Source organism: Rhincodon typus, chromosome 1 (assembly GCF_021869965.1).
Source record: "Rhincodon typus isolate 14 chromosome 1, sRhiTyp1.1, whole genome shotgun sequence".
Lineage (NCBI taxonomy): Eukaryota > Metazoa > Chordata > Chondrichthyes > Orectolobiformes > Rhincodontidae > Rhincodon > Rhincodon typus.
The window spans coordinates 77390676-77414670 of record NC_063332.1 but is presented as its reverse complement, the minus strand read 5'-3'; the positions used below and the strand labels follow the sequence as shown (position 1 = coordinate 77414670).

Below are 23995 nucleotides of genomic sequence, written 5' to 3'. Positions count from 1 at the left end.
AAGTGGCAGAGGCAGATACAATTACAATATTAAAAAGACGTTTGGTACATGAAACATGGATAGGAAAGGTTTGGAGCGATATGAGCCAAACGCTGGAAAATTGGATGAGTTCAGTTTGGGGAAAGTCAGCATGGGCAAGTGGGGCTGAAGGGTCTGTGCCCATGCTGTATGACTCTATGGCTCTAGTTTTACAGTGCCTGACTTGTGATTCATGTGTGATATAGCAGAGAGGTGTCAACAGCCCTTGGAAATTTTAATTGTCAGGTGTATGCATGTTTGAAAGTTCAAACATTGAGGTAATTTGCTGCATCTTCTTCGTAAACTAACCATAATCACCAAATGTAGCAAAGACCGTGGATTACAGAAGGGTTCCCAATAATCTGTATTTCCTTACCAGTGCTTGATATAGTTCATTTATCCACACAAATGTTGAATTAGTCAGAGGATATATTCAAGATTTATCACACAGGAAACAATCCTCTGTTTGGTCTCTGATATGTACTGAATTAATTTGGTTAGGGAGGATGAAAAGTTTTGAAAGTTTACAAAGCCTCTTCAGTGCTAAGTAGGTTAAGTGTGACCATTATATCAGTTTATCATCATGTGAATGTTCACACTTCAGGCATCAATCTTATGCCTACAAATGAAATAAATCCACATTCCTCCAATTTAAGCCGGTTCCAAGTTTTAAGAAATGCAAACTGAATTCCTTGTTCATGATTGATGAGCAGAGTTTCTTGTCCCAATATCCTGCCAGACACCGTACTTAGTATTTCTTCTTGATATTGTCTCAATTGCTGTAGAACTAGTGGAACCAGACTAGTTTTGGTTATTTGAGAACAGGTGGCTTGATGGCTCAATTGTTAGCATTGATGCCTCTTAGCACCAGGGACACAGTTCGCTTCCAGCCTTGGGTGACTGTTTATGTGGACTTTGCATGTTCTCACTGTGTCTGCTACAGTTTCCTCCTACAGTCTAAAGATGCACAGGTTAGGTGGATTGACCATGCTAAATTGCCTGATTGTATCTAGGGATACGCAGGATAGGTGGATTAGCCACTGTAAATGAGGGTTTACAGGAATGGGGTGGGGAGAATTCCCGATAGAATTCTATTTAAAGGTTTGGTGCAGACTCAATGGGCCAAATGGCCTCTTTCTCCACTGTAGGGATTCTGTGATTCTAATATATTATGTGGAGAGAAACTTCTGGATTTCTCCAGTACTTTGAACTGGAGCAACTGAACAAAGCCCTGGAGACCAGGGTAAACTATGTAACCAGATAACCAAACTATTTTAGTGCTGCTTTAACTTAGTAAATTAATAGATTTTAACTTTATTTTGCAATAGTTGCTCATTGTTGCTCAGGATAAAAATTTGTGCAAGATGTGTCTATTTCGTCTAGATGATTTAACCAAATACAGAAAGGCAATTGGCAGTTTATTAGTATTATAGTTTCATAAAACTAAATAAAAATGATGTCCCATGCAGTAACATTTCATCAGTGGGCTTTTCAAGTAAATTTGTTAAGCTCACTTATTCCAGTGTTTTATCTAGAAATTTCAAGTAAGTACAAGAATTTCAAGATTTTTCCGTTCAGTTTAGCTTTATGCTAACATTATGATTTGTATGTGTTGGAGTTATTTTGCAAAAAATTGAGTCTGTGATACCAAACAACAGAGCAAAATGTCTTTATTTAAATATGTGTAAAGGAGATTTTATTGAAACTCTGTGGTTGAGCTAACTTAGAGTATAATTCTATTAAAAGTAATTTTTCACTAGTATGACAAAGTTCAGTGCTGAAATAAATAACAAAAGACAGATATGTTGATTGTGTAGGATGTTTTTTTCTTTCCAGAGTGAATTCTCACTTGTATATTTTCTTGAAAACCACTTAGGAGATTCTCACAACTCCAAGTTATAGTCCAACAGGTTTATTTGAAAACACAAACTTTCGGACCCTCAGTCCTTCTTCAGGTGTTAGTGAGAGAGGTAGTATCAGACACAGAATTTATAAGTAAAAGATCAAAGGTTCACACCATTGATGAGGATGTACTAAACAAACCTAAGATGCTGTTAAATCTTTAATCGGTTAGAAGGTTTTAATTGATTAATATGTATATGTAAATCCCCAAATTCCTTTCAAGTCATGGTCCTGAGAGAACAAAGGTTTCATCAGTGTAAAGAAGAGGTGACCATTTCATAGAATCATAGAATCCCTACAGTGTGGAAACAGGCCCTTCGGCCCAACAAGTCCACACTGACCCTTGGAGCATCCCACCCAGACCCATCCCCCTATAACCCACATACCCCTGAACACTACGGGCAATTTAGCATGGTCAATCCACCTAGCCTGCACATCTTTGGACTGTGGGAGGAAACCGGAGCACCCGGAGGAAACCCACGCAGACACGGGGAGAACGTGCAAACTCCGCACAGACAGTCGCCCGAGGCTGGAATCGAACCCGGGTCCCTGCCACTGTGAGGCTGCAGTGCTAACCACCGTGCCGCCCCTTATGTGAAACCCTTAAGTTTAGGTGAGACAATGCATGTTAGGTTGTTTAGAATCTTGATTAGACCTTGTTTAGAATCTGTTTGTGTTTTAGTTTGGAGTCTGACTAGTTGTATTTCTGAAATAGGAATTTAAAAAGTGCCATATTGACTGACTGTCTATAAATTGTGTGCTCTTTGAATAAAATATGTGTATCTGCAAATACAAATTCACCCCATAGATATGTGTGTGTGTGTGTGTGTGTGTGTGTGTGTGTGAGATTGAGAGTGTGTGGGTGAGAGAGAGAGAGAGAGAGTGTGTATAGTGTGGTGGGGTCACCTGTAGAGCGACATGAATCCAACATCCCGGTTGAGGCCGTGCTCATGGGTACCAAACTTCGCTATCAGCCTCTGCTCGGTGACTCTGCGATGTTGTTTATCCCAAAGTCCACTTTGGAGGACATTGACCTGAAGATGCGAGGCCGAATGTCCTTGACCACTGAAGTGTTCCCCCAGTGGGAGGGAATATCCCTGCTTGGCGATTGTTGTGCGGTGTTCATTCATCCGTTGTTGAAGCGTCTGCACAGTTTTGCCAATGTACCATGCCTCAGGGCATCCTTGCCTGCAGCTTATGAGATAGACATCTTTGGCCGAGTCACATGAGTATCTGCATGTGATGGGTGGTGTTCCCGCATGTGATGGGTGGTGTTCCCACATGTGATGGTAGTGTCCATGTCGAAGACCCCTCTCTCTCTCACATACACACAGTCTCTCTCTCTCACACTCTCTCTCTCTCTCTCTCTCTCTCCCACAAACATCTATGGGATGAATTTGTATTTGCATATACATTTTATTTTGTTCAAAAAGCACCCCATTTATAGACGGTCAGTCAATATAGCGCTTTATAAATTTCTACTTTAGAAATACAACTGGTCATACTCCAAACTAAAATACAAACAGATTCTAAACAAGGTCTCACACCTAACATGCATTGTTTGACCTAAACTGTCATCTCTTCTTTATACTGATAAAACCTTTAGTTTTCTCGGGACCGTGACTTGAAAGGAATCGGGGATTTACATATACATATTAATCAATTAAAACCTTCTAACTGATTAAAGATTTAACAACATCTTAGAGATAACAAGAACTGCTAATGTTGGAGTCAAAGATAAGAAAGTGTGGAGCTGGAGGAACACAGCAAGCCAGGTAGCATCAGAGGAGCAGGAAAGTTGATGTTTCGGGTCGGGACCCTTCTTCAGCATCTTAGGTTTGTTTAGTACATCCTGATTAATGGTGTAAACCTTTGATCTTTTATTTATAAATTCTAAGTCTGATACTACCTTTCTCACTAGCACCTGAAGAAAGACTGAGGCTCCGAAAGCTTGCGTTGTCAAATAAACCTGATGGACTATAACCTGGTGTCATGTGATTTCTGACCTTGTCCACTCCAGTCCAACATTGGCAGATCCACATCAAAGGAAATTCTAGTCACTTAAGATTATCAAAAATAATTTGTATTCAGGCTAAATGAATAAATAAAATACTTGTAGAAATTTGCAATCCATTTTGATTAGGATTTTTTACTGAAAATTACAATTAGCTTTTTGGTGTAGTTTTGTCCAAGGGCTTGATTTCATCCAACTCTGATATTTGGTATTGGTGTATTCTTGCTGAAAGAGAATGAGTTCACAACTTGAAATACTTGACACCTAATTTAAATCATACTTTACATTTTGTTGTACCCTTTTAGCCTAAATTGGATTTATTCCATGGATTCAATGTTGATATTTTTTCCCAACATTGTTAACCTGATTTTACATAGGATTGCTTGGGATTTATGGGATAGAACCAAGCCATTGGGACCAGCCAGGCCATGCCAGCCGTGTTTTTGCCCCACCTGAAACTTTTCCCATCTAAATCAGCCATCGTAACTATATACTCTTTCCTCACTTTTATATGCTTGTCTAGTTTCCACATAAATGCTTTTTTACGATTTACTTTCACCACTTTCTTCTGAATTCCCTGCTGGATTTTTTGCCTACTATCTATATTGACACTGTCTAATTACGTTCATCCCTACAAGGGTAAGCATTCTCTCTGTATCGACTCTTATCAGAACCTTATGTAATGTTAGATGCCTCTATTTGGTCCTTCCTCGGTTCTATTTTCAGGACTCTGCCCACAAATCCTTCTCTGATATGGATACACACACTTTTCTGGTAACATGCTTGGAAACCTCCTCTGCACCCTATCTCAAATTATTTTTAGAACATAATAACCAGAATTGCATGTTGTACTCTGAAATGTGGTCAAACCCATACAGATTTAGCTTAACTCCACTTCATTTAAATATTTATTTAAATATGGGTTTTAAAACGCCAGAGAACAAAGTGCTTTTTTCCAGGACTGTGCCCATGAAGATGAGTGACTTGGGGGTGGTCACTGAAATGAGAGAGAGTGTTTACTCCTTGTAACCAAGAACGTGCTCAATACATTTTTGAAAACTATTAGTACATAACAGAAGGAAGGTCTAATTTTGGATGTTTAACTGAATTGGGGCCTCTGGGGGATTGCTGATTCCTTCTGAGGATTCGTAAAAAACTTTTCACATTTCCTGAATTGGCGAAGGATGTTTCAAGTGTTTTCTTTCCTCTTCCAGGAAATGGGGCAGAGAGGAAAGACAGGATGAGGATAATTGAATGATTCCAATAAGAATAGGATAAGTACCAGGGGCTGATGGCCTTCACTTTGCCAGAGTACACAACATAAAATATCTTCATGATACATTCAATAAAAAAGGGTTAGAAACCTTTCTCCAGCTATCCATTTTCATGTTTTGATGTCTCTAACTGCAACAAGGGTGGCAAACAAACCTGCTTCACAATAATCTGTGGGCAGTAGTGTGTGAGTAAAGCTAGAATAATGGCTTCCCTTTTCTTTAAGTGTTCCTTAGTTTTGAAATTTTACAAATTAAGATCCAGTGAGTAAATAATCTTTTTCTTCAAAAGAGACTCCTAACTACTTTTGCAAGCTTGTGGGGAATTATTCTCTCATGGTGAAGAAAGGGTATTGCCTTTCACCACCTTCACAATTGTTCCATGATTTTTCAAAATAGATTTCTATTAATTCATGTATTTGAACCAGAGTGTCATCCATTACAGGGAAGCTGTGGTATCTGACCAGGTAAAGCAGCAGAGAGCTCTTGAACTAATCATACCAAAGAATCTGCAGATCAAGAAGTAAAGTTAAAAAAAATAGTTGTTGTTCAGGGTAAAAATTGAAGCTTGGTGCAGAAAGAAGGGACTAAAGATTAAGAAAAAGGCACAAGAAGTACCAAGAATGCACAACTGAAATAAAACCTTTACATTTTTATAAATCTGCATTGTTAGTTATCTTAGCAAAGGATACTCCCCTTTTCGCGTCAATTTTGCATGGTCGGAGAGTTTATTCAGTAATTATCAATTTTTCTAATTCCAAACTCACTACTCCTGAATGCGGTAGTCCTAATGTTTCCAACTTTTTGAAGTGCAGCACTAAACCTGCAATCAAGCTGTTATAATGGTTTCATTGGTGAGTCTGTGAACAAAGACTGTAAAGAACATACTGTGATGGAGCAGGGTATTCTGACAGCAACTTATGCTTTTACACATTTAATTGTGCATGTTTTGACATCAGATGTTGCTGTCAGATTTACCCTAAATTAGGGGTAAGTGCAGTTAATCCCGCCATTATTAAATAGGATGATGAGCGCCAAGGAAAAATACATTGCACAGTTTTGCAGGAACTGTCAAACGCTGATTATTTCATGATTTTCATTATGTAAAACCAGTAAAGTTTTGGTAACAATATTGAACAAGTTTATTTGGTTTTTGGAATCTGATGAAACTTCTGTCCTTTTATTATGCTGAAGCACCTCATCCCCACACCCCAACAGCAGACATGACAGAGGTGTTCCAAGTGATTAAAGGTTGCAATAGGATAGGATGATCGAATCCTTTGGAATCTACAGCACACAAGTGGCTCATTTGTCTCACCAGGTTGATTCTGATGATTGTAATCCATGTAAACTTCCATCCCCCTTACTTCATCTAATCCAATTCGCATAGCCGCCTTCATTTTCGGTCATGTATTTATCTAGCTTCCCCTTTAAGATATTATTGCTGTTTGCCTTAACCATTTAGTAGGGCAGCAAGTTTCATAATCTAACCACCTCATCCAGTAAGTTTACACTAAATTCTTTATTGAATCAGTGACAACCTTGTGGTTGTGGTACCTTGTTTTGGACTCCACATGTGGAAACATATTCTCTCTGCCAAATCCTTGCAAATCCCTTCATAATTTAAATGACATGCATTTAGTCATTTTTCAGCCTTTCCTTTACTAAAGGTCTAAACAGAAAAACTGAATCAGAGATAGTAGGAACTGCAGATGCTGGAGAATCCGAGACAACAAGGTGCAGGGCTGGATGAACACAGCAGGCCAAGCAGCATCGTAGGAGCAGAAAGGCTGACGTTTCGGGCCTAGACCTTTCATCAGAAAAGGGGGAGGGGCAGGGGGTTCTGAAATAAATAGGGAGAGAGTGGGAGGCGGATAGAAGATGGATAGAGGAGAGGATAGGTGGAGAGGAAACAAACAGGTCGAAGAGGCGGGGATGGAGCCAGTAAAGGTGAGTGTAGGTGGGGAGTTAGGGAGGGGATAGGTCAGTCCAGGGAGGACGGACAGGTCAAGGGGGCGGGATGAGGTTAGTCGGTAGGAGATGGGGGTGCGGCTTGAGGTGGGAGGAGGGGATAGGTGGGAGGAAGAACAGGTTAGGGAGGTGGGGACGAGCTGGACTGGTTTTGGGATGCAGTAGGGGGAGGGGAGAAAAAACTATTTCCTTTGATCTGGATACACAGATTAAAGGAGTAATGTTAAAGTTAGAGCTGAATCATTTAAGAGTTAAATTAGGGGGCATTTATTTCAACAAAGGGTGGAGTAAATCTGGAATAGTTTCCTGGAAAATACAGAGCCATTTTAAATGTTCTGTTCTAAGACTGATGAATGTTTATGGATATTAAGAATATTATGAGATATGGACTAACAATGGCTGAATGGAGTTGATGAACAGATCAGCTATTAGATTAGAATTGTGGGGTGGATTCCGAACTGAATGGCCACCTCCTGTTCTAATGTCACTTGTCTCCATAATGCACATGATATACGTTCTTTTGGATAATGTGTCACATTTGCAAGCATATCTCCCATTGCATTGCTTGTTGTAGGTGTAAAATACAGCATTCTGCCTTAAAAAGATGAGACACATGCACAATGTCCCAGTATTAATTTTCCACGGTACAGCTAGAGGAGAAAAAGTATTGTCTCCACTGAATGCCTAAACTAAGCTGGCACTGTAGTATTTAGGAAATGCTGCATTTTTCTTAAAAATTAATTAACGAACAAGTATAATGAATATTTACAATTGACCCTAAAGTCTGGGCCCTAAATTCTTCTCTCAGTGCAAGAGATCAAACAATATTTCATAAAGGATGCTTTCCACAGATATAACACAGGTTATCATGTAAGTAATGCTACACAAATGATATTACTGTATTATTTGTCATGGCGTAGGATGGAGCAGCACATACTAATTGAATTTGCTGAATTCTTACTCCCATTGTCAGCATTCCCCATCTGCGAGGAAGAGGTATTAATCAGCCACCCCAGCTTGAGTGGCATTTGTGGAAGCATTCTACCCTCTTGTTCAAATGGAAACATAGAGCAAAGAACCAATCAAGAGACCAGGGAGAAGGTCCTTTCTCTAATGCTGTGACATTAATGCAATAATAACATAATAGCTATATAACAGCTATAATAAATGAGTATAGTCAAAATGCATTTAATTGACAAGACTCAATGTTACTGTAACAGAAGTTTGTTAGTTTTAAATCTGTTTATTCTGTGCTGGAGAGATAGTAGGAACTGCCGATGCTAGAGAATCTGCGATAACAAGGTGTAGAGCTGGATGAACACAGCAGGCCAAGCAGCATCAGAGGAGCAGGAAAGCTGACGTTTCGGGTCTCGACCCTTCTTCAGAAAAGATTTCTGGAGAAAGATTTCAGAAGAATGGTCTAGACCGGAAACGTCAGCTTTCCTGCTCCTCTGCTGCTTATTCTGTGCTGGAATTGCTTCAAATTGAGTTTGTGTCTCATGATGTTTCTGAGTCGAATAAATGTAGTGGCTCAATGTAAAAAAAAATACTGATAGATAATTGCAAGAAGGCATTCTATCTGTGCAAATCTTTATAGATCTATAATCTCGTAGGGAATATCAGTTATTGAACATTTGTGAAGCTAAATTTTGAGCGTAATTTGGTGTGCAGTTGAGTAAATCATTTTTTTCCTCAACATTTAGCTACTTTATTTGAAAATCCAAGATCATCCAGATTTAGTATTTAATACAAGCAAGTGAACCTCTTCGCATAGACCCTTGAAGTTGAGTGGTGTCATGCAGAATACATTTCAGCTTTTTACCTGGATTTGCAAGAGACAATAATCCTATGTTGTACACTGGAGGATTCAGAAAATTAATCCTTGATTACCTAGGAATTTGATTTGCTTGACAAATTGCAAATGATGGAACTATGAAATGAAAATACATAGCAGATCTGCCCTGATCCGAAATGAGAGAGACTGGTCAACAGTACATATTTACCCTCTTTCAGAAGAGTTAACCAGTCTCTTCAAATGTGCATAATCTTGAGTTTTAGTGTAGTTCCTGTGCATTTTATTCATGTTTCAGTTTGTTTATTACTGCATCACTGACTAGCATTTTAAATGAGAAAGAATAGAAAGACTTGCATTTATATCATTCTTTCAAGACAGCTGGATATCTCAAAATGTATTACAGCCAATGATGTCCTTTTTGAATTCTGTTGAAGTGTGGAAATCAGGCCAGCTAATTTGTGCTCAGTAAAGCCTCTCAATCAGAAAGAAGATAATGATCAGCTAATCTGTTCCTTGGCACTTTGACAAAGGGATAAATATTGATATAGTAAATTTTGACAAGGATTTCGGGCCACTCCTCTCCTGTTCTTCAAAATACCCTGGGAACTCTTACATGTACCCACATAGGCAGCTGAGGTATTGGATTCATGTCTCATCAGAAGGATGTATTTAAGAAATATAATGGTCCAGATTTTCAATCAGCAGTGAATGACTGACACTCATTCATCACAAAACTTAGACTTACAGAATTTGTGCGGTCCTTTACACAGTGATTTGTGATTACCAACCAGTAAACACAATGCTGTGCCCTCTACAGCAGATCTAGGTCCTGTATGACTATAGCAAGCAATAATGTGTCTATTCAACTCATGAGATTGAAGATAATTCCTGATTTCAACTCCTGGTATACGCCAGGATAATCAATGTAAAATATTGTACAGAAAACTAACTGAAGAGAATGGAAAAAATGGCATTAAGTCAGAAAAATTACATGGAAAGGAAAAAGTAACTAACTAAATTAAAACATTTTAATAAATTTCCAATGATGTTGAAAATGAGAACAAATGAGATGCAACACTTATAAAATTTGAATTTTGGTGCCAGAGATTTTTTGTTAGTAGTTAAGACTTATTCCTATCTCCCTGAAAGTAATATATCCGTAAAAGGGTGAAGGCAATCATTGGATTATGCTTGGCAAGTTAATTCATTGTTTGCCATTACCTTTTGCAAGCTGAACGGGAAACTAACCCTGCTCTTAACACCTGCTATTATGTGCATTGGAAGGATTTACAGGCTAATAACCAATTTGGTTAGCTATGTTATGAAGCCCCTTCTGTGACCATCAAGTCCTAGAGTAGGACTTGAACCCAGAGCTTCTGGCCCAGAGTTATCAATGCTGTCACTGTGCCACAAGACCTCTTTTAAGACTTATCACACCATTAAAAATTAATTTGCACTTGCGTAGAAAGGTTCTGATCTTTTCTAGGATGTCAACTGGGTACCTTGTGGGCAGGAACTACAAATTTATGCTGTCCTAAGTAGGTGAGTGCTGTCTGTCTTTCAGAGATAACATACAATCAAAGCTTTTGGAGAAGCAGAGCAAGTCAAATAGCAAATAGCAAATAGCAAATTTACTGATTTCTGTGTGGAAGCATTTTACAGAAAAAATTCTTGAGTCACAAGTGTTGCTGATGAGGCAACTGGTCATTACCGCTTCCTAAGTAGTGTTGAGAAGGTGTGGCACAGTGGCTCAGTGGTTAGCACTGTTGCCTCACAGTGATGGGGACCCGGGTTAAATTCCAGCCTTGGATGATTGTATGGTTCCCCGTGTCTGCGTGGGTTTTCTCCGGGTGTTCCGGTTTTCTCCCACAGTGCAAAGATGTGAGGTTAGGTAAATTGGCCATGTTAAATTTCCCACGGCATCTAGGCTAGGTGGATTAACCATGGAAATGCAAGGTTACTGGGATACGGTGGGGGACTAGGTCTGGGTGGGATGCTCTTCGGAGAATTGGTACAGACTCAATGGGTCAAATGGTCTGCGTCCACACTGTAGGGTTCTATGATTCTGTGATGAATGTGGTGCTGAATTGTGTTCTTGAACTGCTACAGTACGTGTAGTATAGGTTACCCATGTACTGCTAAGGAAGAAGTTGCAGGATTTTATCCACTATCAATGAACAAATTATGATATACAGGTAGTCCCAAGTCAGGATGTTCAGAGACTTGGAGGAAAACTTGCAATTGTGGTGTTCCCATATACTTGCTGCTGTAAACCTTCTCTAGGTGTGAGAAGTCATGGGTTTGGAAGATGCTGTCAGAGGAGCCTTGCTAAGTTGCCATCGTGCACCTTGTGGATTGTAGAAGGTATATAGATGCTTTTTGTCTGGTTTACTCCTTAATAATGAAGAACGCTGATAGTCTCACCATTATTCTTACTGCAAAATCTGAGCCAAGAGCAAAAGATTTTCTTTTGTTTCTAATTAATTTCTTTCAAGTAAAAATGATCTTTGGCTTAGTGAATGACAAAAGTGGCCTTCTTGATGTTGCTGACTTACTCACTGAGTGAGGCAACAGTTATTTTCACAGCTGGTTTCCTGTAGATTTTGAATATGTATGATCCTAGTCATTTCCATAAACCTTTGGCCTACACTTTGCGTATGTGTGTTGTTGTCATAATGCAGGCCTGAAGGTCTTCTCTGCCATAAACTGCTTTGACCATGGCTAAGACCAGAATCCATATCCTGTGTAAAGTTCTGCATTGAGCTGTAAGCAAAGTAGATAACTTTTACATGCAGGCCAGCATTTTCTGTTATAGCATTTCCAGGCCTTTAAACTGTCTTGATGCTGGTGAAAGTGAAATTTTATTGCTGATACCATACAACCTCAGAAAGTAATTGTTCAGGCAACTGTCTAAACATGTAAGCCTCATAATGTATTACTTTAACACCTCCAGAACCTCATTGGAATTAATACCAGAAGTATGTTTGGGATGAGCATATACACTGTCTAGCACCTGCACTTGTATAATTAGAAACCACGCTGGCAGAAGGTTTAGAATTCCCTTGGTGCCCAGTTTTCTAGTTGTTGTGATATTTCCATTGGCAATAGAGGGTGGTGGAGCAGTATTGGGGGCAGTATACTGATGACGAAATTATGAATGAAACAAAATGACCAATTTGAAATTTACATTCTCTCTAACCTAATGAATTCTGTGCTTTTTGTGTCATAGCTGTGTTCATTCTGTTTGCCACAAGCCGCAAGTAACTAATTGGTAATTCAGATGTAAATAAAAACATGTTTGATTACTAAATATTAGATGAGTAATGGATATAGTCACTGAGCGTGTGATCTCAATACTTCAGTTCCCACAATGTATGCAGATGTACTTTAATCATATTGTGCATTTGCTGATAATAATCATTTATAAAAAAACAGATTGTGCAAGTTGGTGAGCTTTTACTTTTACCTTTACTTAATCACCTCAGCTCCTTTTTGAATAAAATCCGAAAGAACTGCGGATGCTGTAAATCAGGAACAAAAACAAAGTTGCTGGAGAAGGTCAGCATGTCTGGCAACATATGTGAAGGAAAAAACAGAGTTAACGTTTTGGGTCCGGTGACCCTTCCTCAGAACTGGAGTTCTCTTGAGTTCTGAGGAAGGGTCACTGAACCCGGAATGTTAACTCTGTTTTCTCCTTCACAGATGTTGCCAGACCTGCTGAGCTTCTCCAGCAACTTTGTTTTTGTTTCAACTCCTTTTTGCTTGTGCATCCCACATTCTTGCCACTCTGAGACATTTTTGTTGAATTACTTGGTGGATTTGCTGTCTTAGGCATCTGTTTACCTATTGGAAAGTCATCGTACCACAAGATCCCATTAACTGTATACTGCATTGTTCATCATTTCATCATAATAAAAAGCATTTAAACCAATACAAATTAATTTGAATGTAAACCTAAAAATAATTATTTTTGAAAACATGGGTTGATCTCTCAATAAATTCTAGTTACATTCTCCTTTGGAAAATTTGAACAACCTATATTGACATTTTCAAACAAATAGTTTTCCAGTTACTGTGTGAAATCAAAGTTTACAACGCCATGTTCGTAGAATCCTTGCAGTGTGGGAACAGGCCATTTGGCTCATCGAATAACACCGCCCCTCTGAAGAGCATCCCACCGAGACCCACCCCCTACCCTATCCCTGTAATCCTGCATTTCCCATGGCTAATTCAACTAGCCTACACATCCCTGGACACTGCGGGCAACTTATCATGGCCAGTTGGCCAAACCTGCACATCTTTAGACTGTAGAAGGAACCTGAAGCACCCGGAAGAAACCCATGCCGACACAGGAAGAATGTGTAAATTCAACACAGACACTACCCCAAGGGTAGAATCGAACTCTGGTCGCTGGTGCTGTGAGGCCACAGTGTTAACCACTGAGATGGAGATAACGGGTAAGCTCTGCTTCTCCAAGTTCGAAAATCTCCACTGGAATCCCATCTACTTCTGCAGCTTTTCCATACTTTGTGTCTCTAATGGTGGCTTCAACTTCTGCTGTACTAAGTGTGAGTGCAAGTCATCGTTGGGGAGTTGGGAGATGTCCTCAGACACATCCTCGTCCATGGTTGTATCGCAGTTTAGGAGTTCTTTGAAGTGTTCTGTCCATAGGAGATTGATGTTTTCTCTGCCTCTCAAAAGGGTTCCATCCTTACTCTGAATCGATTTGAGACCAAAGGCGTTAGATCTGTATATTGCCTTGGTGGCACTGAAGAAACCCCAGGTGTTGTGTTTGTCAGCAAGGAGTTGCAGGTCCCTAGCTTTCTTAGTCCATCATTGGTGCTTGATTTCCGCAGTTCTTCTTTGTAACTCCACCCTGACTGTTTCATGAGTTCTCCTCTTTACCTTGCTGGTAATGTTGTTTTGTCAGGACAGAGAGTTTTCCTCTTCTTATCGATGAAGTCTTGGATGATGCGGTCATTCTCATTGAACCAGTCTTGGTGCTTCCTGGTCTTGTAGTGAGCGTTTCTTCACAGCATGAGATGATGGGTGTCTTCAGCTTTTTCAGATTTCCTCCAATCCACTCTATTAAAATAAACTCTTTGGAGATTTTGGTGAAGACATTGTTGGAAATTCACTAGTCTGTGTGGTTTTTGAAGCTGCTCAATGGTGAGTTTTTTTCTCAACTGGTTCTTTATCTTCGGCTGCTTCTGGTAACGTGATGGATACTGAGGAGCAGCTGAGTCAGTGGTCTGTCTAACAGTCCGTCTGCACTGGTCATTGCTTTGGTATTGAGGACATCCTTTCGGTCTCGGAATCGAACAATGACATAGTTGATTATGTGCCACTGTTTTGATTGTGGATAGTCTTGAACTTGTCTTTTTGGCAGAACAGTGTGTTGGTGAGACCAGCTGGTGTTCTGCACATTTGGTGAGTAGGAGAATCCTGTTGGAGTTGTAATTCCCGACTCCTTCTATTCCGATGGTTCTTTTTCCGAGTTGAGTGTCCGTTCCAGTATTGGCATTGGAGTCCCCCAGGAGAATAATTTTATGTTCTGTAGGGATGTTGGTCAGTGTGGTGTCCAGGGTGGAATAGAAGCCTTCTTTGGACTCCTCTGTGGCATCAAGGGTTGGAGCATTGGCATTCACAACCATTACCTGTTGGTTTGTGACAGGTTTTAGACGAGAGTCATGAGGTGACTGTTGATGCTAACAGGGAGCTGCGAGAGTCGGTTCATGAGTTCATTCTTGAAAGTGAATCCAATTCCATGTGTCTTGGGTTAATCCTCAAATTTTCCTCCCCCGAAGAAGGATTAACCACCATCACCTTCCTTTGGCTGCCCTTCGCCTGCTCTTTGATATCACTGCCAGGCCGAGATATCAATGTTGAAGTACCTGAGTTCATGGGCAACAAGGACAGTTCTTCATTCTAGATAATTGTTTTGCTTGTTATCCATGAAAGTTCATTCATTCCAGGTTCTGAAATTGAGTTTGACTTTTGTTTTCCGCCTCCTTATGTCCTTTCCTATCTATCTTCATGTCATCAGCAAATTTACCAAGCACACCTTTGATGCCTGCATCCAAATCATTTATATAAATTGTAAAAGGTTATAGGAGATAATTTCAAAATTTGAGGCTGACACAAAACTTAGAAGTATTGTGAACTGTAAAGAGGAGAGTGATAGACTTCACCAGGCATGGACCTCTGTGTGAGACACCGTGTATGATATAGGCTACCATGTGGCAAATTAAATTTTAAGGCAGAGAAGTGTGCGGTGATGCAGTTTCCTTGCAAGAATGAGTAGAGGTAATGTAAATGAAAGGTACAATTCTAAAGGGAGTGCATGCATGAGGAAATGTGGATGTATGGGCACAAGTTGTGGGTAGCTGAGCAGGTTCAGAAAGTGGTTAAAAGTTATCGGGATGTTGGATTTCATAAATAGAGGCAGAGAATACAAAGGCAAGAAATTTTTGAGTCTTTAGAAAACACTGGTTTGGCCCGAACTGGATTATTATGCCCTATTGTAGAAAGTACACTTTAGGAACGTTGTTAATGATTTAAAGAGAGTGCAGAATAGTTTGAAAAGGTTGGCCCCAGGGATGAGGCACTTAAATTATGTGGATAGGTTTGAGAAACAAGAGTTGTTCTCCTTGGAGAAGAAAAATTTTAAGAAGATTTGATCAAAGTTATTACATCGTGAGGATATAGTCAAAGTAGATGGAGAGAAATTGCTTCCATTGTTGAATGGGTCAAGACCAGAGGGCACTGGTATAAGGTGATTGTCAAATTAGCCAATGGGAAGATGAGCAAAAACTTACACTGAGTGGTTAGGATCTGAAATGTGCATCCTCGGTGTGGTAGAAGCAGATTCAATCATGGTTTTCAAAAAGAAATTGAATAAGCTCCTGGAGAAATGGAATTTGTAGGGCAAAGAGAAAGAGGTGGAGGAGTGGAGAAGGCAGGAGAATGAAGTTGAGAACGCATCAGCAATGATCGAATCATTGGCCAGACTTGATGAGCTGAATGGCTTAATTCTGCTCCTATATCTTATAGTATAAGGTCATAAAATGATTTCAAATGGTTACAACACAGGGGGAGATCACTGACATGTCATGTCTATACTGGCTCTGAAGGAGCAATTCATCTCGTCCTCACAACCCTACAAGTTTTCACTTTCAAATGATAATTCAATTCCCTATTAAATGCTTGAACCTGCATTCTCTACAATTTTAAGCAGTGCATTCCAGATTCTATTAATTCACTGCATGGAAAAGCTTTTCCTCCCATCATCATTGCTTATTTTGCCAATTAGCTTAAATCTGTGTCCTCTGGTTCTTGATCCTTCCAATAACAGGAACAGCGTTTCCATATGTACTGTGTCCAAACCTCTCGTGATTTTGAATATCTCTAATAAATTCTCTTTCAACCTTTTCCCTATGGACAACATTCCCAACTTCTCCAATCTATCTACATATTGAAAACCTCAATTCTTACTCTGTTTTGTGTCCATTACCAAATCTTCATATTACCCAAATTCAGTGAGCCTCCACCTTGTGGCTAAGCGTGCTATTCTACATAGGGTCTATTTTCATGCTCTATGACTCTTCAGTTCAATCTGTCAGCGCCGACCAGATATCCTAATCTGACCTAGTCCCATTTGCCAGCATTTGGCCTATATCCCACTTAAACCCTCCCTATTGACATACCCATCCAGATGCCTTTTAAATGTTGTAATTGTACCCGCTTCCACCTCTTCCTCTGGCAGCTTGTTCCATACACGCACCACCCTCTGCATGAAAATGTTGACTGTTAAATTAACCTCTAAGTATTAATCAAATAGATTTGCTGTAACAGCACCATGCTATATTAGAGTTTCTTTAAAAAAAACAGTGACTATAAGATAAAGAGGTTATGAGGCCCACCAGATGGTTGAACTCACTGAAATAGTTTTATGTTTTTCAGTTAACAGTTGCAAATGATAGCATTCTAGAATATGATGAAAGTAAAATGGTTGGAGGTTTTGAACTTCACATTTAGGCAGAAAGCTGGAAAAGACCTTGGTGTCCTCTGTCTTTAATTATGGCAGGATTTGAATTCAAACTCCCCATTTCCCCACCTGGCATATTCTTAATCTTTGCCAAGACTAAATATAGAGTCAAGGTGCTTTTCCACAAAGCGAAAAATGTCTTATGTTGCCATTGAGCAGCTCTGTCTGTGAGTTGAAGTGATGTTGCCAGAGCCCTGTGGGCACTTCATCTGCCAGCTGGCTTTTAACAAAGTCATAAGGGACAAGAAATGACTTGGTGAAAACATTTCATTTCACAAAATAGGAATAGGTAGAGCATAAATAACAGTTGCAATATGTATAAAAATATATTCATATCTTCTATATTTACATCTTAATATATTTTGGTGCAGATATTTCATTTTAACTTTGTTATTTCACTGCAGTGACCCTTCAGCCAACACTCTATGGGAGTCCATGCTAAATATGAAACAAAAAGAGGCTGTGATGGAAGTGCGGAGGCACCTAGTGGAAGCAGCTAGCAAGGAGAATCTCCCCATAAAGATGAGCTTAGGTAATGTGAGCAACTAATTTATTCTCCTTTTTCCTTTAACTGAATTGTTTAGTAGCCTCACCACCTTTCTGTTTCTGAACATGGACATCACACCTCATTCTTGTTTTTATCCTACACTTGTTAGCAAGTTGCGTTAAAATGGATAAGGCTCATTTTGAACAGCTATCAAAGGAAAATTATGTTGTTTTCCTTGTTATAATTTGAGTTTTCATGTTTGTAAATTTAAATATATTTTCTATGGAACCAAATTCAAACATTTGACTGAAAACTTATGTTTATGTCATTGCTGTTCTGCTGAAGCAGTACATGAATAACATTCTGCAGTTGCAACACCATGCTGCAATGGGGATGTTCTCCTCTTGCACCTTGATCCCTGATCCCATTCCTCCTTGATAGTTGATTTTGTGAATATTCTTTTCATCCCTTTAATCTGTTCACTTACCTGCAATAAACATCAGCTAATACTTTAGCAATATCACATTAGAAATATAGTGGCATTGAAACTGAACAGATTTTAATTGGAATGGTTTCACTTTTGCTTGAGATATCCTTTAGATTGGAACGTACCTTGTATGGACGCACTATCCTAATTGGAAATCATTTTACTGTGTTCTCTTTGGTCTTTGTGAATATCCGAGTAAAACATCTTCAAAGGAGGAGCCTGTATCCAGTGCTCTGATTTTCTGCTAACTTTTTAGCTTCACGAATACACACTGCCCTCTTGGGGAAGGTGGAGATAAAATCATGAGAAAGAGAAAAAATGACAAGTTGTTTGTATATGTGGCAAGGAGGTAATCAAAAGCATGTGTGAGATGTCTATGACTGTTTGTGATTCAATGCACTGGGTAGCTTTTGGTGTTCATAGAACATTCTGTTGCTTTTCATTTTTTCTTCTGACCCATTAACCTTCTTATTACGTCACAACTGATATGAATAAATAAGAAAGCAGTAATAATATGCTGATGTTCTAGAGGTTTTTGAGGTCAAGCTGAAGAATCCCTTGGGACTGGCCCAACAAGGAGCCTTAATGTCTAGCTCCCACGGTGGCTTCATATGACTGTGCTATAAAAATAAAAGAATACATTTTTAAATAATGCATTTTAGATAAGTTTAGCAAAGTTTCATAAAATCTGTTTATTGCAGGAAAGCTGGCCATATGTTTTCTGATAATACTAAAGGAATTATGATTCACCGTACAACAGCTTTTTTCACCACAATTTCTCTGTATTTAATGAACAATTACACTTCTGCAAAATGCTGCTAGTAAGCTGTTTAGGATTTAAAGCCTGCTGCTTATTGATAAATGATTCAGTTTTTTTCAACCACACATGGTCAGTTTGTCTGCCAAATTCAATAAAATGTGTATGTTTTCTTTCTTTCTGACATTGCTGGTATTCAGCTATAGTGATTTATTACGAGACTTCTTTTGACATTTTTAGTGACTATCTGGTATTTGTTCCATCTTGATGAAGACTAGTGTTACTGTGTTGATATGTGGCTTTTCCATATTTTGCAACGTTTTAAGGATAGACAGGGGTTGGAGAAGCAGTTTTGAGTGCTGAAATGTGTAGTAGTTTTTTTTTCAAAAATCAATTATAGTTTATGCATGTGCAATTAGTAACTCAGTACGTCAAACATGACTCACTCAAGATTTCTAGTTTTGTTTAAAATGTGATTTTTTTTTCACTTTTTTTAATAAACTTGTAGCTTCATATATTTGAATTGACTTGTAGTCTATATGATTGTTATTCATCATATCAGTCCAAGTATGTAATAAACTTTAAAATAAAGTATCAGCCATGCAGCTGGATGCTATTTTACAATTCATTCTAAACACTTCACAGATTGATGTTTTTTCCAAGTCCTTACTTCACTACATTCAGAAATCCTTAGCCAATATTGGAAGCAGTGTGTCTTTTAAGGTTATGGAATGAGTTTCTCTTTTACACATTGTGGTTATGATCGCCATCCTGTCGGAAACATTTTGTGTTGCAGAAAAGCCGTTATTCTCTTTCATTCTCTCTTCAGTGAATTTTTTTTCCCCCCAGAAGTGCAGCTAATAGATGGTAAGAATATATAACTGTTGTACAGAAATTATGTATAGAACAAGGCCAAGTGATGCCTTTTACCAATCTAATTGCTAGCTCCCTGTCAGACAAAGCTAATTCTGATGCTAGATCTTTGTTCTTTACCTGGGCCATTATTTTTATTAAGTGTTTATCTAATCCTTCTTTGAATATTATGATTGGCTTTGTTTCAGCAACCATTTGTGGTGCATTATTCCAAATTCCATATACATGAAAATATTCTTTCTAACTCCAGTTTATGCTTCTAATACTAATTCTGTTTATGCAACTAACCTATGAGTTGTCAACCCACAAAAATCAGGTTTTGTAATTTACTTCCTCAGATTCTTCTTATTTGAACAGTTCTCCCATTTTTCCAAACCCTGCCTGCCCAACTTTCTCTTTTCTGATTAATACAACTGTTTTTTTGTTTCTCCTTGTGACTTGATATCTTCATCTCTAGTTTTGCACGGTACCTTTCTCCATGGTTTCAGTCCTTTTTGATGATTCAATGAACAAAACTGCAGGTGGTACTTTGAGGCTAAGCCAGACATGTATGTTATTAATGTATCACTTTTATATTTAGTGCCTCTAAAAACAACCTCAATTTTGCCTTTGATGATTTAATTTACTGTCTGAAATTATGTTTTTCAAGTTGTGTGTGTGTGTTTTTTTGATCTGGGTTTTAGTTTCAAAAAAGTTGTTTTATATTCATGAATGTTTCTGTTCCTACTTTATTCAATTATTTGGTATGATGGGAAAATATTGGTGAAAATTCCTTATGTAACTGCCCAGATTATTTTGTACATAGATATTAAATAACATAATTCCCTGCGTTATGTCCCTTGATTTTTGCTAATTAAAGAAGTGCCATTAATTCTACTCATCAATATACCTCTTGTCTATACCCAAAGGCCTGTCAATGGTCTTAGTCTTTGCAACAGACATCTTACGTGAATGTTTTTGAGCCACATAAATATATCAGTTGTTTTGTGCATTTTTTCTCATTTTAATTTATTTGTAATTATAATAGTATCATATTCAGTCATTTGAGTCTGTTCCATCGTTCTGTAAGACTATGGCTGATTTATACCTCACCTCCATTCATCTACTTTTATTCCATAGCCCTTCACATGACAGAATTCTGTAAACCTTCCTTTGAAAATTGAAGTTGACTCAGACATGACTCACTTTTTCTGGGGGGTCATGTTCCAGATTTCCACTGCCGTTTTTGTTGAGGAAAAATTACCTATTTCACTCCTAAATGGCTATGCTTTGGTTTTAACATTATTCCTCTTTACTCTGGATTCCTTCACAGAGGAAAAACTTTCTCTGGGTGTAATACGTTGAATTCCTTATTCATTTTAGACATATGGATTGAATCTGCCTTCAACATACTAAACTAGAAGGGATAAGAACCACATTTATGCAACCTGGCCTTGTAATTTATACCTTTAAGCTGTAGTGTCAGTCTGCTAAGTCTACACTGTATCCCAGGATCTATATATCATTTCTGAGATTGAGAGGTGCTATGGATGGTGCCTAACCGAGAGTCAAATCTGTTTTGTCCCTAAATTCATTTTGCTTGTCTTTCTTGAGAGTTTGCCATCAGCCAAAATAATGTAATTAATCTCTTTACCTTCTACTGATAAAAAGGCCCATTGATCTATCTCTTTCGTGCAATATGTGCTTACAAAGAATTCTGAATACCATTAATCCTTTCAATAGCGTTCCTTTTCACACTTTTTTTTAATATTGTTGGCTTTTAATTTGCCTTCGTATGTTTTCCTTTGGCATAAATACAAAACTTGCATTTATTCAGCACATGTCGGGTAGAAAATGTTCCTGGTTTCTCCACAGAGGGTTTGAAGAAATAGATAAAATAGATGAAGGCATTGCAGAGCAAACACTGAGACATGATGCAAGAATTGGAAAGTGACAAAATACTTAGGTAAACTGGGATAGTTTGAGAAGATATGAGAGAGAATCTAAGGCTGGACGAACATGTAGAAATTGAGCGGTGTGAGGCTGTCAAGGCAAAAGAAGATTGCAAAAGATTTTTTCACGACGTATAAAATGGTAAGAGAGAGGCAAGAGTGGACATTGGACTGCTGGAAACTGAAGCTGGAGGAGCCGTAATGGGGAATAAAGGAATGATGGAGGAACGGAATGGGTACTTTGCATCAGTCTTCATGGTGGAAGATACCAGCAGCATACCAGAACTTCAAGAGAGTCAGTTTGTCAGGGGCAAGGTTCTGGCATTGATAAAGGATTGGCTGACTGGTAGAAGATAGAGAGTGGGGATAAAGGTGTCTTTTTCAGGATGGCAGCCGGTGACAAGTGAAGTTCCGCAGAGGTCCATTTTGGGTCCACAACTATTGATGTTTTACATTAACAATCTGGATGAAGAAACTGAGGGCCTTGTTGCTAAGTTTGCAGATGACACAAAGATAGGTGGAGGAACAAGTAGTGTTGAGGGTTGGGGAAGATGCAGAAGGACTTGGACAGTCTAGGGGTGTGGGCAAAGAAGTGGCAGACTAGATACCATGTGGAAAGTGAGGTAAGCACTTCAGTTGACGTCATAGACTATATTCTAAATGGGACAAGGCTTCGGAAATCTGAAGCACAAAGGGATTTAAGAGAATCCTGAGCTAGGAATCTTACGGTTAACAATATAGTTCTGCTGGCAATTACAAAGGCAAATGCAATGTTAGCATTAATTTCAAGAAAGATAGAGTATAAGAGCAGGCATGCACTGCTGAGGCTGCATAAGGCTCTGATCTCGCCACATTTGGAATATTGTGAGCGGTTTTGGGCCCCGAATCTAAGGAAGGATGTGTCAGCTTTGGAAGGGGTCCAGAGGAAGTTTACAAGAACGATCCCAGGATTGAAAGGCTTGTCATTTGAGGAGCAGTTGAGGATTCTGGGCCTATACTCGAAAGAATTTAAAAGGATGAGGGGGACTGTCATTGAAACATACAGGATATTGAGAGGCCTGGATAGAGTGGACGTGGAGAATATGTTTCCACCATTAGGAGAGACTAGGACCCATGGGCAGAGCCTCAGAGTCAAGGGACGACCCTTTAAAACTGAGATGAGGAGGAATTTCTTTAGCCAGAGGGTGGTGAATCTGTGGAACTTGTTGCCACAAAAGGCTGTGGAGGCCAAATCATTGAGTGTACCTAAGACAGATGGACAGGCTTTTGATTAGTACGAGGATCAAAGGTTATGGAGAGAAAACAGGAGAATGAGGTGAAGAAATATATCAGCCATAATTGAATGACTGAATGGATTCTACGTCCTGATTCTACTGTTATGTCTCATGGTCATTTGAAGCTTTCAGGACATATCATTCAATTGGTACATTGAGGGGCAGGATGCAGAGGGACATGAATGAGAATATGGGTGATGCACAAGCAGAATTGGTGTAGATCATGGTTCAAGTTTGCAAGTTTGAAAAAGTTGGTCAATAAAGTTAAAATACTTTAGATGTTGGAGATCTGAACTGAAAACAAAGTTCTGGAGAAACTCAACAGTTCTGGCAGCACCTGTGGAGAGAGAAACAGAATTAACGTTTTGAGTCAATTAACTCCTCTTTGGAACTGTTCCATTTCATTAACACTGCATTTACTATCTTCAACATTTACTTCCTCTACTGGCAGCAGTGTGTACCATCTGCAGGATGCAAAGTAAAAACTGACAAAGGCTTTTACAACAGCATCTTACAAACCAGCAACTTCTGTCATCGAGAAGGACAAGGCAGCAGATGCTTAAAAAATATCATTACCTGCAATTTACTCTTAAAAGCCATAATGTCTCTCCTGACATTCACTGCCCAAAGCTGAATGCAGTGTGCGAGATGATGTCTAGAGAAAAAAGCCAGCATTCCCTCAGTCTGTTTGATTTATTTTGAACCTGTGTGCTAATGTTGTGTTGTGTACATGACAGTCTATCAGCAAGTCATGGATGGGTCTGATCACAACAAAGACCATCATATGATTTCCAGCCAACGTCATAAATTCTGCTGATTCCAGGTCCTCAGGCTGAACCAGACCATGAGAAACCATGACATTTTCTTTGATCTAGAGCTGTGCATTAAAGTCCACATCTTTAGATTGTAGAGACTGCATTTTTGCATTTCTGCAATCATCCTTGCCTCTCACATTTGCTGAAACTGTTAGTCATCCTCTGACTAGCTCTATCCTCAAATTCCGCTTTATAAAAATTCTTTCGTGGAATGTAAGCAGCATTCAGCCAAGTTTATTGCCCATCCCAACTTGTACTTGAAAAGGTTGTCATGCAGATTTATATTCATGGTCTTTGACACTTGCTGAAATGCATGCATCTGTCTCTAAGGAACAGAAGAAATAGAGGCAGGA

General features: G+C 39.0%; 1 protein-coding gene across 1 annotated transcript in view; it reads left to right on the top strand.

Moving 5' to 3' along the window:
• scfd2 (sec1 family domain containing 2) overlaps window positions 1-23995 on the top strand; it is a 272505-nt gene that overhangs the window by 26718 nt on the left and 221792 nt on the right. The window contains exon 3 of the mRNA XM_048600760.1: window positions 17423-17550. Coding sequence (XP_048456717.1) covers window positions 17423-17550 — 128 coding nt within the window. The remainder of the gene's footprint in view (window positions 1-17422; window positions 17551-23995) is intronic.